This window comes from Panthera leo, chromosome B1 (assembly GCF_018350215.1).
Source record: "Panthera leo isolate Ple1 chromosome B1, P.leo_Ple1_pat1.1, whole genome shotgun sequence".
NCBI classification, from domain to species: Eukaryota; Metazoa; Chordata; class Mammalia; order Carnivora; family Felidae; genus Panthera; species Panthera leo.
In genome coordinates this window covers 21,502,140-21,520,269 of record NC_056682.1, presented here as the reverse complement: position 1 = coordinate 21,520,269, position 18,130 = coordinate 21,502,140, and the positions used below count along the sequence as shown (strand labels likewise).

Sequence of the window (18,130 nt, the reverse complement as noted above, 5' to 3'; positions counted from 1 at the left end):
CTCTCCCCCTCTCTCTCTGCCCATCCCACTTGCACTCTCTCTCCCTCTCTCTCGAAATAAACTTAAAAAAAAAAAAAACAAAAAACTAGAACACTTCCAGCAGCAAAACAATGTAAATTAAATATTTGGATTTACTGGGTAGACTACTCAATATTTGTTGTCACAGATCCAAGGCAATGCACCTACACCATGCAATTGGAACATTCCATTACAGCTCCATGAGCCCTTTGGGGTAGAAATATGAAGAGTATGATATAGGGTGAACCACTTAGAGTCTCCTTAGATCTGATTGGCTTTGGGGTCATGCTCAAATCACTCCGACAGTATCCAAAGATTGAAAATCATATGGTATATAGGATTTTGGTTAATAGAATTACATTAGCATGTCTGGTCCCTGTGGGAAACAGCTAATTGTTCAGAGAGAAGGGAGCCCTCTGACGACAGCATAGCCAACCTCACAATAGGCCCTCAATAGGATTCCTAAGAGAATTAAACCCCAAGGGATCTATTATGTGCAGTACATTAACTTGTTTTCTATACATCTAAAATGGTACCAGACGTGTTCCCTGGGAGAATTAAGAAATACTCACACTGTTTTCTATATACAGGGCTTCATTCTTTTGCAAAACTCAGTTGAAAAAAATTAACCAGTCAACATATGGCCATTCTAATGAGTCAGACTGCAAAACTTGTCCCTGTCCAAAGAACTAAAGGTATGTTGGGCAGAAAATAATCACAGAAACAATGAAACTTGCTCTAACAGGCTTAGAAAAAAAGTTGAAGGAAGTGTTTTAAAATCATGTTGTATAATTTGTAAGTCCATACTGGAAGAAAAATTGGCATTATGTATAAACATTATCAGTTTAAAATGGTCCCTTCGTTTCCACGTTGTTATTTACATATTACCAACCAGGTAAAAAAGGGTAATTTCTAAGGAAAATTAAATGTCCAAGTGTGACCTGCAGAATTGTTTTGTGCAGCCAGAAATGAATTGTTCAACCAGTGGAATGACATATGTCTCTACCCTTCCCTTCAAATTCTTCACTACTGCCCCTGTGTATACCACCAGCCCACAGTAGGTTTAGTGAGTAGGCTCACCTTGGGAACCTTAGACTAATGTTAGTTGTAGGTTCTATGAAAATATTTAGGTTTGTTCCAAAGTACTAGGCATGGCATACTAAACCCCTTCTCTGCCAGTAGGAAGATACTGAGCAATTCTAATAATGGGTCAAGGAATTATATGAATGAAATTAACCACACCAACCAACATTGTACTATTGACCAAAATAATTAGTCACGCTACATTGTTGGCTAGAGGAAAGTGATGTGCCTTTAGTCTCACATATCGTACATCTTGAGGACCAAGATATCATCCTAGGAACCAACAGGCTGAGGTTAATTAAGCCCAATTTCAGTTTATAGATCTTTGTCTATGATAAACTGAAAAGGAAACATTTTATAATAGTGTTGATTATGAGAAACTTGAAAGCCCAGGATTTATGGGGACTAAGCCCCCCAGATGTACTAAAATTATTTTTGCTAGTAGAAGCAGCATACTCTGAACACATAGGAGTTGTTTAATGTACTAATTCCTCGCTTACCAATAATATGTAATAGCTTTTTAAATTTCATCATTAGAATTAGAAATAGCCTATTTATAGGCATAACAGTTTATTGAAGTCAGAGTTTTAGTGTGTGTGTATACAGCATTTCTGATCATTAGTTAATTCATAAAACTGGCAATTTCCATACAGTGCATTATAAATGTAAGTGATAGCCTGAGTGGCTTTCTGACTTTTATATCTCATGTTTACAATAGACCTATAATCTCACACGTTTGATAGCTTTAGGTTTCTGAATTGTTTTGGTATTTCACTTAATTGAAAACCAAACTCTACAGAATTTGCACCCCAAAGCTTGACCAAACCCCCGTGTTTTTAGATTTCTTTTACCATTGCAGAAAATGAAAGGAAGTTGGACAATTGACAGTTAATATTTCAAGCAAAGAAGAATGAAAAATGTAAGCAAATATATGATTGTGATAGAATATTTAAAAAGGAAAGAAAATCAAAATAAGCAGAAAGGATAACTCATGGGTGACATTTTCCACAGGCATCCTGAGATATAACACGTTGTTTTCAAACTACTGATTTGATAATAAATCAAATTACTCTTATCCTTCCATACGTAAATTAAATATGCTCACACAACACTTCCCTTTAAGAGTATCAAGTGAAATCTATTCAGATACTTAATAGATCATTTCTTCAGATAGTACTAATACGGCAGGTGCAAATTGTTTTTCTGACCTAGGAAGAGCTGCGGATACATGAATACAAAGAGAATAAAAGATGCGGTGACTTCTTAGTTTTCTAAAAGTTTATAAAGCCATTGCTTCAATCATACTTCCTATCTGAAAATCACTACAAGTAGCTATCCCAATAATAAAAAAAAGTTAACCTATATTCTTATCATATCTCCCAAAAAATTTTTATCGGGTAATGATACGTATTGTGGACCATGTTTTACGAGTGTATGGTCTCTTTAAATCTATAAAACTTCTTCCACAGTTATAAATTCAGACACCAGCATCATTTTACAAAAGACTTGAACTACTTCATCGTGCCTGCTTGGGGACAGGTACTCTAAATATACGTATCTAACTGTGCACCAAACTAGGTGTTGGTTTTTTTACTTGTATTTATCGATAAAAGTAAAAATAAGAAGTATTTTATTTTGAAAATTACTAAAGTATTACTGCTAAGCCATTTATTGTTATTTTTCACATTTATAAAACCAAGTGGTTTTGAGCTGAAATATTTCCCTCTCGCCCAGTACACACTCAAGTGCACACACAACTCCCCTCATGGAGCATACACATTCCCATGTAGCTTCATTCAAGTTATATCTTCAACTCCCTATCCTCACCCCACACATAACCATTAATTTATTGAAGTAATGACAGGTGGAGTGAATAGGCATAACTCCAAACAGCATCAAGGGCGGTCACCCTTGCCCTTCAAAGTACGATCCGTGGTCTAGCAGTATCACGTATCACCTGAGACACTGTTAGAAATGCCAAATCTCAGATCCACGCCCAACACAGATGTAGAATTTAACCCATCCTTTCCCAAGACTACCAGGCGATTTTGCAAGTATGCTAAAGTTTGAGAAACACCGCTCTAGACGAGTGGTTCTCAAAGTGTGATCTCCAGACCAATCGCATCAGTATTACCTGGGAACCTGTTAAAAAATTCAAGTTTTCAGAATCTACCCCACACCTACACATCAGAAGCTCTGGCACTGGGAGCCCAGCAATCTGTGTTTTACAAGCCTTCCCGGCTGGGACCTGGTGGCAGCTGCTACCATTATCATTACCACATCCTCACCGATGATGCTACGTCTAAGAGCGATGACACTGGCAATTTCAGGGCAGAAGCAAACAAAACCTAAGAAAGGCCTTTAAGAACTTACCAGACCTGTATCAGCATAGATTTCTAAATTCACCTGTGCCCCTCTCCCCATTGCTCACTAAACTCCAGCCACAAAGCTCTTTCTCACCACAGGGAGTTCAGGCTCCTTGTTTCCTCTTCCTATCAGGCTCTTAATTCTCCTCTTAGACTGGCTAGCTCCTCCTTCTTTACGACCCATCAAAATGCCATCGCCTTAGAGAAGCCTTCTCTGCCTCACTCACCCTATCTAAATTTGCTGTTTTCTGTGTCGGAAACTTGCTTTCCTCATAGAGCACATCACAATGCAGAGTTAATGGTATTTATTTGTTAGGTGACTTATTTGCCATCTGTTTGTCCTACTGGACATTAAGTTCCATGAAGGGCCCACTTGGGTCTTGACCACCAACTTCCTTTGTGCCTAACAGTGTCTTCTGTATAGTAGGCTTTAATGAATACTTCCTGAATAAATGACTAAACAGGAGATATAACAAAAATAAGTGAGCATAAGTTGCCTATAATATTTGATACTTTTCAACATTAGAAGTTCTCTAAATATCAAAGTTTTTCCCAGGGAACTTAGAATCTTGTCATTTAACAAATAGGTTGTATTAGTAGAATAACTTTAATCTAAAAAGCAATGGGAACAAAACACAAAATAAAAAGTGTTTAATTCCCTTTTGAATGTGTGTTGAATTCAATACAATTTGATAAAACATTTTTCTAAGGCAAAGGAACCATTGTTACACTCAGAAGGTAATTGACTGCAAAAAATATATATAGTCTATGCTCTATGTTATTCTTAAAAAGAAATTCAAGATTTTATTCTATGTTTACTATGTTGCAAAAATGATGTCTTCTTTACAGCTCTGGACATCATGACAATGGCACGATAAAGGAATTTTTGTTGTTGTTTTTTCCTTTGCATTATCTTCATATACCAGTAAAAAATAAACTCTTCAATAAATAAATATATATAATAAATATTTGCAAAGTGAAAATGTATAAATAGGTCCATCCTTAAAAAAAAAATGTTCCATCTTGGCATGCATGTTCCGTAGTCCACGTTTCATCCGGGTTTTTTACATGTAACTCCATAACCTGCAAAATCTTACAAGGTCCTCAGAATTTATGTACCAATAATTTTGGCCAACTGCGTTGATTTATTTCTTCAACACGAAGTGTCTATTTTATAATGTAACTTTTAAAGTAAACATAATCCAGAGAGGTGAGGTACCAGCAGCAAACTAGGTGGGGTTCCCATTATCCACAGTTTAACAGATTTTCAGCTTCAATTTTCCAGTAAGGACTGACCCAGTGTACCTAAGGGAACTTAATCCACGTATAAAGAGAGGTCTTGATCTGCTTCAAGTCAAAATGCGGGGGTTATTTTTTGTCCTTTCTCAATATCCTTTCCAAAGTCAGTCTCTCGCCAGAAAACATTCTGAGGGTCTTCCTGGGTTATTTCACGGTGCGAACTGTAACAAGAAAGAATGGTCGTAGTTTGGTTCTTCGGTAAAGACACTGTCACGCTTCAACTGTACATCAGTATGTCCTTGTACAATTCAGGCACTCTTTCCGGATCCACTGGTCTGGGCAGGAAGTGTGTAAATTTCTGATGTCTTTTGGACCTGGCACCGTCTCTCGCGGTTCCGTCTTTGTTAAGCGCTACAAAGTACCTGCGGCCAGTGTCTCCGTGTTTATATATGTTGGATGAGTAGGTATTATACCAGTTCTCTTCAAATTGCTCCCTAAAGATGCATTCAGAAGTCAATTTCTCCTATAAGAGAGAAAGTAACTACCATTAAAAAAACACCTTTGAGAGAATTTCTTAAGCAAAGTCTCATCGCTCTATTTTCACTGCTTTGCCTCTAACAACATCCTTGTCGAAGAAGAAAAATGGAGGAGCTGGTTTTGCTTTATTTTGTTTTAGTTCTTATGTTGTCTGGAATTCTTTCTCCCAGTCTGCTAAGCCTCCCAGAAGCCTAGTTCAAAGAACTTTCAGTTAAATATCAATTCTCAATTTTATTTCCAGACACTCAATAAATATCCAGAACTTTCCCATGCTCCATTATATCTCCCTCCTACCACCATCCCCACCAAACAGGCCTGTAGCTTATCTTGCTCTGTTGTTAGATGCCAAAGTTCTACATAGCAAGTTTCCACTATCATTCTGAAACGTTTCAAGATCTTGTTAACATCCAAAGTCCTAATTCAAAAGCATCATTCCAAATCATGGATCTTCCCTTTATGTATTTACTAATTGTTTGATGATACATTCTCCATCATTAACTTTGATCTAGATGTTACTATTAGGTAAATGTAGTAAATGTCCAGTGATTTCTTGCCTTTTCAAAACAGACCACATGTTATCCTAAGTGAGAGACCACAGTCGCTTTTTGAATCATGGCTCTTGTAATTATCAAGACTGCAGACATGGTCAAGTATGGCTGCCATTTTCTGTTGTTGCTTACATTATCCTAAGACTTCATTCACTCATTTCCTATATGTGGAGGTCAGCAAGATATATATTTAGCTATGGAAGATGATCATGGGTGGAGAAAATTTACATTAAATGAAATATAAAGGTGAAAAGAATTTAACATGGCCAGAAGAAAATGACATTTTTCTCTGTCTCTAGCAGGAATAATCAAAATACAGAGGGAAGTAGAAAGACCCAGGATAATGGGCAGAAAGAACTAGCAAACTGAAAGCAATAATTGTTTGGGGTTTAAAAACTGAAATTGAGTTAGATACTACTGTCCCGACACATGGAAATTAACCAGGATGCAGACGTTTAATTTCTACAAGTATATATTTTATATATTTCTTCTGACATGCATTGTTGGCAGGCATTTTACTGAACAAAAATGAATAGCCTTAAGAATTATAATAATGTTTTTAAAATACGTACTGAGCCATAGAGTTCTCCTTTGTCATTCATTCCAAGGTAAAGACCACTGTCCACACCTCTAATACTGACCAGTCCCACCGCCACACTGATGAATTCCAGGATACCTGAATTTATAAACAAAATAATGACTTGTATTTATTAATGAACATATGACTACTGAAAAGAGTAGATTGGTATTGCTAAATATAGTAATGTAGGTGAAAGTCCTTTATAGGCTGAAAAGTGCTATATAACTGTCTTATTATGATGATCCTCCCATTTTACAGGTGGAAAAAAAAGCTAAAAAGGAAAAATTGTCCATCAGGGTATAATGTTAAAGGTATAAAACCTTAAACCAGATTGACCTTCAGAGCTTACTGTAAAATTTACAGTAACAAAATTTTACAGTAACTTACTGGCTAGTCTGAATACGCAAGTCGTAAATCTTCTTTGATGTTTCAGTTTCCTCATATACAAAATGGATGAAATGCATCTTTCCAGGAGAGTCGTATGGACTAACACATTTAGGCATTTAACAAGTGGAAACTATTATTATCATAAATTAGTACATAATAGAGGTATTCTTAGTCCTTTGTGATTCCATTAGTCAATTATAACCATGTTCTATTAATTGTTTTGTTTTGGTTTTGCTAACCATGACTCAAGTCAATCTTTTTCTAATGGCAGCAACCAGTATACCTTGTATGTGTATGTTAGTGTTTTATAGTTTATAAAGGACTTCTACTCATATTTTCTCCCTGGTCTTCAAAAAAAAAACAAAAAAAAAACAATTCACTAAGCTAGGTATGTAAGATAATATTATCCCCATTTTTACATATAAAGAAACTGAGGCACAAAAAAGGTTTATTGACTTGCCCTAGAATATGACATTTGGAATTAGTAGAAGTAAACACATGAACTCACATCGTTCTGAGCCCTAATCCAATGTTTCTACTCCAGGATGATACAGTGATTTCAAAACTTTATAGATTACGTAGTGTGCTGTCTCCTATTACATGGTTCTTAAAAATAAAATTGATAGTTCAAAGAAGTAAAGGGGCTTTATAATTCATTAAACGTGATAGCCAAATACCAAGATTTTAGCATGCAAGTAGATTTTTTGCTATTTTTGCTAACTTTCTAAAATTATTTTTCTTTATCAATAGATAAACTAGGATCAAAAACTCTCCACTTATACACTGATATGCCATAGTAAAAAAAATTAATGCTTCCCTATGCATTGCTCCTTTTCTCTGTATATACTAACCTTTGGACTAATTCCTTTGTCTTGTTCTTTTGACTCTTTGCTGAAAGGATATATAGACATACTTTCTATGCTTGGAACTGCCTTCCGAGATAGCTTTCTACCCCTGCTCCTTTACCCCCTCTTCAGCTCTACAAACAGCATAAATGTGCACTAGTTAGCCCGATTCTTGCTCTTGTGTCATATCTTGATTTATTGAACAAGTTCCTGTTTGGACACTTGATGTTCCCAAGGCCAAGGGAAAGTACAAAATCTGGCTATTTGGTTATACAGAGGGTTCTATGCTGTTCAGAGCCTAATTCATTCTTTGGCAGAAACATAGATTCTTAAGCTCTAAACACAGATTCCTAAGAGCTCAAAGGAGCTCTCTCAAACTAGTGGTAGATCACGGAGAACACTAGAGCTATCAAGGATCCCACAGCAACCATGCACTACTAAATACACGACTAAGTGACTGAGCCACCCAGGCGCCCCATTGAGTGATTTCTATTAGAAAAAAAACACAAACCCAAAACATGATCAGTAGAAGAAGATATATTAACAGCATTTCATCCAGGATAAACTTACAAATGTATAATTACTTGAAATTGTATTGAATTTTAAATTCAAGTGGAAAAGCGTACCATGCCTCACATGTAACTTAATTCTCTTTAAGTATCTCATTTACATTAAGATGCTCTTGTCTTTCAGAGAACAGGAACTGATTAAACGATTAGGATGTGTAATAGAACCAGTTTTCAAGTACAATAAAATATAAGTTTCATTTCCATATAAACCAATTATATCACAGGTCTTATAAAGTATCCATTTTTTTCTTGCAAAACCAAATGGTAAACCACCTCGACTCCATTTCTCATTTTAAGATAATGCTATCTTGTCCAAAACAATGTAGTTGTAGAAAGACAAGAAATCACATATCTCTTTAGAACAATGGCATTCAGTGGTTTCAAGTTGATTAAACAACATCTAAAACTTCATCCATAACCAGGCATTAATAATTTTGGAATGGTTCACAGAGATTTATGGGAACAAGGTTATGTGGTTGTTGTGCTCCTCTTATAGATTTTAGCCACACTTTTAAATTCTGATCCTTTTTCTCCTTGAGGAAATAGTATACCACACAGTAATTTGTAATCACTTGATTCTTAAATGAGATGTGACAAGTCTTTCTTATTTATAAAATGAGGTGGCAACTAAGCTAATTCCTTAACAAAGAGTAGACATGAAAAACCTTCCTTAAGAGGTAATCACAGATTTTAGATAGATTTTCTAATGCCCAGTGTCCCATAAAAAGACTTGGAGGTACTTTGTCTTTCTGGTATCATTTTCAAAGCCAGCCTTTTAAAAAATCATAATAAACAGGTGAGTCAACCCACAATGCAACCACATCAGACAGATCTATGGAGAATAGGGGAGAATAAAGGAAAAGCCTTTAAAGGAATATGTTTGATCTCAGGTTAAACTTTTTTTTTTAAGCAATGATTTCATGTTTACATATTAGGTAAAATCTTCCTACTGTACTACTGTGCAGAAAAACTCTATTATAAATATAGAGAGAACTCAGATAGGAAATTATATTAACCTCACTGAGACCTTTTTGCTTAGCTTCTATTGATGTGGTTTTGAAATTTTAAATACAGGATTCTGAGTTTTTCATTTAATCATTCACGGGCAAATTAGTATAAACTATCAAACATGTTATTTAGCATCACCAATAGCCATTCTCAAGCTGCTTCAAAATTCTCACTTTGATGACACATTAATGAGTTTAAAAGAAAAATAGCAAAATAATTTCATAATTAATCATTGAAGCACTAGTAAAAGAAGGCAAATACAGAGAGGAGCATATGATGTTATACAGGCTAAACATAAACTTTCTTCTCACCTACACTCCCCCTTGCAGTAAATTATGATGTGTTAGTGATTCAAGGCCACTAGGATACACTGTAATGAATGGTAGAGGCTGTTCACACCTCCTTTAGGCTATGAAAACTAATCTGCGTTCTTTTCCCTTTGTGTAACAGTAAATATTTTGTTCCGATACCTAGCCTCCCACCATAAAGTGACTTGAACTATTACAAAATCGGTCCAAGTCCTATTTTTGCAATTACTAAATGCTTATGCAAAAATTTAGTAAAAGAAAAATGTTCTAGCAAGATAGGAATTCTGGTATACAATATCCTTTTCTTAAGGAAGAGATTTAAACACCAGTTTGATGAATGTCATCAAGTCTAGAAATATTTATAATCTCTTCCCATAGAATTGTATATCTTCCTGTAGTCTTATTAAGAGTCACAAAATGAAAAAAGCAACTGGTGTCTTTGGAGGCCACGGTTGAATCTCAAGTGTCTTAGTGGGAGAGAGCCAAAGCATAAGAGACTCTTAAAAACTGAGAACAAACTGAGGGTTGATGGGGGGTGGGAGGGAGGGGAGGGTGGGTGATGGGTATTCAGGAGGGCACCTTTTGGGATGAGCACTGGGTGTTGTATGGAAACCAATTTGACAATAAATTTCAAAAAAAAAAAAAAAAAAGAATCTCAAGTGTCTTAAAAGCTGAATTTCCAAGGCTATACTGTGTATCACAAGGGGATACTGTGTATCACAAGGGGTAGGGGTTAAGTCTAAACCTAACTTCTAGCTCCTCTACTCTTAGTCCTTACCACCCTTGTGTCCCTTTCTAAATCTTTCTAGTAGCCAGAAAATCTTTCTGTAATAAAAGGAGTGCCATAATTCTTGAAGAAAACTGAGCCACCTGATGTCAGCAGAGTTCTTTAGAATCAGAATCTCAGCCTCCTCCATTTAGAAACCACTTTCTAAAAGTGACCCCAAGGTTGGCCAGTAGGTCATGACACTCTTGACTCATAGTCAATGGGAATTTGGAAGAGATCAGTGGAAGCTGCAAACATATGGGTTTTAAAAAGTTAATTTTCTAAGCCTTTAAGTGCTACCAAATGACCACCACATGCTCATTTCTACATCTAGAGTTACAAATGCCCCTGAAACTGAGATTTACACTTCTCCAAAGTTTTAATGAGTACTGCAAGTCAAAAAAGGGATGAGAGTATAAGAACAAGGGGAAGAGGACAAGAGAGGGCCATTCAGAAATGAGATTCTCAAAGAGCCCTCAGTGCGCTAAGGAAGAGAAAGGAAGACAGATGTTGGGCCCTTTCACATTGCTGCTGACAAGTAAACCCTATCTGTTAAAACTACAATAAATCTCTCCAGTGATGTCCCAAGTTTGATGACCAAGAATCCTTTGAGAATGCTACCGGGTTAACTCTAATATAATGAAAACCCCCGCAAGGGGGGGAAGATCCTGAGATGTTAGAACCTGGAAGCACCTTAAAAGTCATCACCTAATTTAAGCCCATCATTGTACAGAAAAAAAGGAAATTAAGGCTCGGGCTGTTGAAGGCACTTGCTAGCTCTACAGCTAGTTAGGGGGTAATTAACAATAGAGACCATAGGATTTCCCAATCTGGTGTCATAGGGATCCTTCGCCTGTTTATTTTAACCCTTTCTGTTCCCAGGCACTGCCGGAGGTATTCTGAAACACGTCCCTGTGTGTTCCCACCCATATCCTCTTTCGCTTCCCCATTTCCTCTTCCACACAGTCAATACGAAGATCTTTGCTTTCGGGTTTCACAATTTCTAGAGGAGCTTGGCTGAGCGACTGGGCATGCTCAGTAGCCGGATAGGCTCCCCCCCCCCCCCCCCCCCGCCCAAACAGTACTTGGGTTTTCTCGCCCAAACAGAACTTTCAAGAGCTCAAAGAATTGCAGGCAGGTGAGCCTTACAGCAGGGACGCTCACTGGAAGTGAATCTGTCACCTACCTCTTCGGGTGAACAGTTACGGTAAATGCTCCCACCCTGCACAGGAGCGACCCCCTGAGCAGTAGCCATGAATTCACTGTCCACCCCGTAACCGCGGGGGCATGTTTAAAGAAGCAGACGGCTTCGGATGTTAATTTTTGTTAAGTAAATGGTGCTGGAGGCAATGTGAGAAGAAGCAGGAGAAACCAAAACAGATTTAAAAAACAAAACTAAAAACTGCCTGCGAGGTGAGACGTGCGAGGGAGACGTGATTCCGAGTCCTGGCCTCGCCCCAGGCAGCAGAAAAGGGCAGGGCCGCAAGGTGCGGGCGGAGCACCCACCCCTTCCCCTCCCGCCCCCGGCGTCTGGAGCTGCAGCCCTGCGGGAGAAAAGTCCTCCCTGTCCCCGCGCTGGCCCGCCCTTCAGCCCCAGCCCGCACCTCGCACCGGATAGGGTCCGCGCGCTCCCTCCGCACGGGCTGGCTCGGGGGTGCTGGGGAGCCGGTACGTACCGAAGAGGCTGTGGTCCTGCCGGGTGCCCTGCACGCTGCCGTCGGGCAAGATCTGCAGGTGGAAGCCCGTGCGGCAGTAGAGCTGCCGGCGGCGCAGGATGCCGTGCAGGTGCGCCAGCTCCGCGGCCCCGGGCCCGCCGCGGGCGCCCCTCTCCGCCGCGCCGCGGCGCTCGCCCAGCAGAGGCGGCCGCTCCCCTGCTGGAGGCAGCAGGAAGTGCGAGCCCACCTGCTGGCCCAAGCCCTCCAGGCCGCCGAGGAAGCCCCCGACTTCGGCTAAGGGAGCCATGGAGGGGCCCGAGGGAGAGGCGGACGATCCGGAAGACAAAAGACCCCCCAGTAAAAAAATGTAGCGGGGATGGGGGAGTGACTGGAGGAAAAATATAGCAAAACAAGCGCAAAAAGGCCCGGTTACTCCTGTGAGGACGCTGACTGGACTTTGCACTGAGATAGCAGGGGAGTTTTCACTGTCTTGGAGCGATCTTCTCTCCTAGGGCGGGTGGGAGCCGGCTGCTGGCTTTGCAGAAACATCTATAGCTGCCGCTGCCAATACCGGGCTGGGCCTGGGGCTGGGACCGGGGGCTGAGGCTCCAACTCCGCCAACTGATCAGATCAGAGTCCTGTGTACATACACACCGAGTATATATGCGGGTCCTCTTGACATATGCTAATCAAGTCCTTTCATGCGCGCTGGAGAGGTGCTGTTTGAAATCTTAAACCGGCCTCCTCTCGACACGTTTTTGCTCTTCGGAAGTGACCAAAAGGGGCCCTTGACGGTCCTCTATCCATGCTGTCGCAAAAACCATTCCCACACTGGGCCAAAGCTAGCCAGCAACTTTGGGGAGGCGCAACTAAGGCCCCTCTTTGGGGTTGTCTTTGGAACAACCGTGATGCCGTTCAGCTACTGCTGTGCAACCGCCTTTGATGTGAACTCCTTTGCAGTGATAGATGGCTGCTAAAAAGGAGCCCAGCTCGGCAGGTATATAGAAGGGGAAGGGGGAGGGAGGTTGAGGAGGCGGGAGGAGGGGGTGGAGGAGGGGATGGAGGAGGGTGGAGGAGGGGTAGGAGGAGGAAAAAGGGGAGAAGAGGAGGAGAATTGGACTCCTTGGGAGCTGCTGGGAGCCTGCAGTGGACAGGTGCAAAGAAAAGTAAGAGACAGAGAAGGAAAAAGGGCGTTACCTGAGGCTTAGGCCTGCCCAGACACACATGAAAGGAAAATCAAAGCTTTGACAGTTTAACTCACTAATTTTAAAACACTAATAAAATGTACAAGCATTACTTTTTTCTTTTATCATTTAGATGGGGGATTTTCTTTACATAATCAAGGTTAGGTTAGGAACACATACCCCCCCCCCCCCTTCCCAGGTTCGCTTTAATGTTTATCTTTTCTCAGATAGCACATGATCTAACCGAGATTGCCTTATATCTACATGGAAGTTTTAAATTGTGTGCTAAGGTCATGGGCTTTTCATCAACACAATAAAATAACATAGTATAAACAGGAATGTACGGATTAAGGGTAAACCCAAATACGTTGAAAAAAGATGGTTTACATTCTTATATTTGCCACAAATAGAAAATGAGTGGTGCCATAAATGATGAGTGGCCTCTGGGGCCCTTATCCAATCTAAGAGCATTTCCCTGTTCCTTTTAGTTGCATATTCTTTAAGGTTAGATTTTGTTGTTGTTGTTGTTGTTCATATTTTAATTATAAAAATGAGTCGATAGTGTTGATTCTCGACGTGTTTTTGAGACAGGAGAAGTTACTGGTAAAAATGTAAGAGTGCCTGTGTGTATTTGTAAACTAAAAAGTCATTGAAGTGAAGGAGATGAATACTTATCCATGTAAACCTTAAAACTTTGGTTTTGTACCACTAGTGAAATTCAAGATCTTCCCATTAAAATTTTTCAGTGGCAAAAGAGTTGAGAATCATTTGGCAGATTTATGTTCCCCCTAAGCAAAAAGTTTTAGGGAATCACTAAAGATTCATTTTTCAGTCTTATTTCATGGTCTGTTCAGCAAAAGCCTGAACCTGGGAGCACAAATGGATGTGACTGCTTTATTTTATCTGCTCGGCAGGGTTTTTTGCTAATTAACTGGCAGGTGCTTTAAAGTAGGTAAAGTTACACCTTTTCATCACTGCAGCCCTAAGTACTTACCCTTGTGCAACCAAGTTATAAAAGAATCCTTAAAGCAAGTGATTTACCGTTGATAGATATGAAATAAAACAAAAACACTAGCTAAAAACAATAAACAGAAAAATCACTCTAGAAATGTATATTCTAAGTCTGTTTTAAAGGTTGTACCAGGTAAATGTCGTATTATTTCACCTTTCAAATAACAGCGGTCTGTCTTGTAGTAGGACCCCCAAATCCACCATAAGCAAGATTTCAAAGCACATCTGTGTAAACATTATCACATCAGTGTAAAACATCAACCAATGAGCTTTTACTTTGAACCAAATCTTCTTAATTGCAGTGTTAAATCAAAGAAAGTTAGATCAAAGTTGTGTGAATCTCATAGCGGGATAACTAAAGTAGCCAGCGCATACATTGATTACTTTTAAAGAGGAGGTACTTAAAGGTTTTAAAACTAAGATCAGGTGCCTTTTAATGAGGTTTATTTCAAGGTCTAAGTTCTGTACAACATCCAATACTGTTAATTATTCCGCAACGGATATCTAGCATCGTCACCTGCTCCTTGAGGTACCTGTTCAGTCTCTGAACTATTTCCCCACATGGACACTTTAAGCCCTGCTGGATGATCTATAGCCCTTAGACTGGTTAAGTCTCTTGCATTACTTCTAGATATTAATATCAGGAAATTTTACACATGGTCACCAAAAGCCCCAATACTCTAATAATAGAGTTACCTTCTCTTTGTACAACTTGAGCATTTTCAAGTGCGTTACCTTAACTGATCACCACAATAACCCTATGAGATCAACACATCCCACTTTATAAAGAAAAACAAAAATGTCCTGGATTCTAGCTCCGGATTTAGTCCAGAGTCCTACATCTCACGGTAATTTCTTTAAACTCTCTAAATGCCCCTGTTTCAGCTTTGTAAAGGAAGTACAATGTAACTCCTGCCTCATTCACTATGCCTAGGGTTGCTATGGGAATGTGGTTTTAAAACTATAGTTTTCTGTGCATCTAAGATGCTAGACTTTTCAGTTGTTGGGAAAATGTTTGCTTCATAATATAGCAAATGTGATTTGTTTGAAATACATAATAAATCTTTTTTCCCCCAAACCAAACCTTTAATGTGTAAGTTTTGAATGGTGCTTAATGCCATTTTATAAAGGGCCAGAATAGAAACAAAAAGATAAGGATTTCTTTTGTTTGTACTAGTCATGTGACAGGAAAAGATAACACTAAAGTTTTTTTTTTTTTTGCACATGCTGTGATGATATCATGGGAAGTTAAATAATTTTGAAGAGTGTTTTACAAGAGTGCATTATTCAACTTTTAAGTATACACTGCAATCTAATCAACTTCACCTATACTTCCTAGAGACCACACTTGCCTTGCTGTTATACAAATATGTGGTACAATTTCTACTTCCACAAAATGCAGTTACAGTTTTCCAGGCCATATAATTCCTATATAGCTTTTCAGCAAGCATATTGTCATGAATCTTTGTTTTTAACACACGAAAAATAAGTCAATGGCTTTTGATACTTCTGCATGTGTTTAACTTGAGAGAAAGAAAAAAAAACGGATTTAAAAGTCTTGACTTACACCCTCAATAAAATAAAAGTACGTTTGCCTAACATTATTTATTATTTGTAATTATAAAATATTGGCAACAGCATAAATTTCCATACACAGGACACTAAATGAATAAATTATGGTACATTCATACAATGGAGCATTGTACAGCCGGGAAAAGAATGAGAAAGATGATATTATTAATGAAAAGAGCAAAGCTTTTGCACACTTAAAATATAGTGTAAGAAACATGTATATGCCTTTCTTTTTTTTTTGTCAAAGTTAAACATAGGATAGACAAACCAGAAACTAATGAAATTGGTTACCTTGTTCATTCATTATCTGGGATGGATGTGAATGGATTAGAAGACATGAGGGAGTGACACTTCTTTGAGAGCAACTTTTCATAGAGCTTTGACTTTTGCAGAAATATGTTTTCAATTTTTTTTAGGTGAAATAAAATTAAAAAGAATTAAGAGGTGGGGGCAGGGAACAAAACCAGCAACAAATGACCTAAGTGAATTCAAGTGACACAAAAAGGAGTAATGATCAGTTAAAAAACACTTAGTAATTTTCAAATAGAATTCTTTGACCAAATAACCAAGGTCTAAAGACCAAAAGAAAAATACATGAACAAATATTAAATTTCAGTTACTAAGACTGTTTTTCTTAGTTGTAGAGGTTAGATTACTGTTTTGTAAGATCGAACAAATGAGTAAATATATTGACGATGAGACTTCAGTGTTTCACAGAGAATGGAGATACAAATATGAAAACAGACAAGACTAGAATGAATCCTGTAGTAATGAATTGGAATTGCAGTGATCAGTACCAGCATGTGGGGGGTGTGTGTGTGTGTGTGTGTGTGTGTGTGTCAATGTGTACCTCCACTCTGACAACTAAAGAGGCCTAGATGCAAAGATACACCGGAGGCAAATGAGCACATGTCTCACATGAGCACATGTCTAGATCTTAGTTTCTTGATTTAATCTTCCATTAAAATGACCCAGGGAAAATGTCTGGTCCCAGGACTGGGGCAGCTCTCTTTCTTTCTTAAGACTATTTTTTTAGAGCAGTTTTAGGTTCACACCAAATAAGAGTAGAGATTAGAGATTTCACATCTTCCACCAGAGTGGTATATTTATTACAATTGATGGACCTATACTGACAGGTCATTATCACCTAATGGTCATAGTTTGCATTAGGGTTCACTTTTGGTGTGTTGTATATCGTGTTCATGGGCTTAGGCAAATGTATAACGATATGTACCCATCACTATAGTATCATACAGAGTAGTTCTACTGCCCGAAAAACCTTCTGTGTCCACTCACTCATCCTTCCTCCCCTTCCAACTCCTGGCACCACTGCTCTTTTTACTGTCTTCATAGTTTTGCCCTTTCCAGAGTGTCATGTACTTTGTATCATACGGTACGTAGCCTTTTCAGATTGCCTTCTTTCACTTAGTAATATACACTTAAGATTGATTCCTCTATGTCTTTTTATGGCTTTTATAGCTTATTATCCCTTAGTACTGAATGCTATTTCATTGTCTGGATATACCACAGTTTATTTATCCATTCACCTACTAAAGGTTTTCCTGGTTGCTTCCAACTTTTGTCAACTATGAGTAAAGCCTCTATAAGCATCTGTGTGCATACTTTTGTGTGGACATGACTTTTCAACTCCTTTGGGTAAATATCAAGGAGCGTGACCTCTGGATTGTATGTTAGACTATGTTTAGTTTTGCAAGAAAATGCCAAATGTCTTCCAAAGTAGGTGTACAATTTTGGATTCCCTCTAGTAGTGAATGAGGGTTCCTATTTGCTCCACATTCTCACCAGCATTAGATGTTGTCAGAGTTTTTATATTTGACTGTTTTAATCAGTATGTAATAATATTTCATCTTAATTTGTGATTCCCTAATGACATATGATGCGAAGCATCTTTTTATATGCTTATTTGCCATATGTGAGGTATCTGTGAAAGCCTGTGGCATATTTTTAAATCTGGTTATTTGTTTTCTTGTTGTTGAATTTTAAGAGTTTTTTACATATTTTGGATAATAGCCATTTATCAGATGTGTCTTCCGCAAATATCTTCTCTCAGCCTGTGTCTTGTCTTCTCCTTCTCTTAACATTGTCCTTCACAGAGCAGAAGGTTTTAATTTTAATGAATTCCAATTTATCAAGTGTATCTGTCATGAATTGTGGAGAACTTTTCCTTATGGAAGAATATCAACTAATAAATACTGAAGGAATGATGGAACTACAAAATGGCCATTTTGCAGCCCTTCATAGGATCATTGCTAATCCAGTGATATCATCAATGCATGCTAAAACTAGGGGGTAAAATTTAGATGAAGAAGAGACTATTTACATAATCTCAAGTACTCCCTCAAAAATTGTTTCTCGATCACAAAGAGAAAACAGTAACTTCTAGTGGATTAATCTAGTGAATACTATTTTAACCACATCATGAAAGTAAATAAC

The 18,130-nt window shown here is 38.4% G+C and overlaps 1 protein-coding gene across 1 annotated transcript; it reads right to left on the bottom strand.

Moving 5' to 3' along the window:
• Positions 1 to 4,983: 4,983 nt before the first annotated feature.
• On the bottom strand, positions 4,984 to 12,216 carry FGF20 (fibroblast growth factor 20). The gene is made up of 3 exons (XM_042933837.1): positions 11,931 to 12,216; positions 6,364 to 6,467; positions 4,984 to 5,229 (listed from the first exon to the last, which is right to left on the bottom strand). The coding sequence occupies exons 1-3, from the start codon at positions 12,214 to 12,216 to the stop codon at positions 4,984 to 4,986; spliced, it is 636 nt and encodes a 211-aa protein (XP_042789771.1).
• Positions 12,217 to 18,130: the final 5,914 nt, after the last annotated feature.

Bases quoted from the DNA above. Each gene is read 5' to 3' on its own strand.
- FGF20 (XM_042933837.1), bottom strand. From the start codon at position 12,216: ATGGCTCCCTTAGCCGAAGTCGGGGGCTTCCTCGGCGGCCTGGAGGGC. The intron at 6,468-11,930 runs GTACGTACCGGC...TTATAAATTCAG, and splicing joins GCAGGACCACAGCCTCTTCG to GTATCCTGGAATTCATCAGT. The intron at 5,230-6,363 runs GTACGTATTTTA...TCTCTCTTATAG, and splicing joins AAGGAGAACTCTATGGCTCA to GAGAAATTGACTTCTGAATG.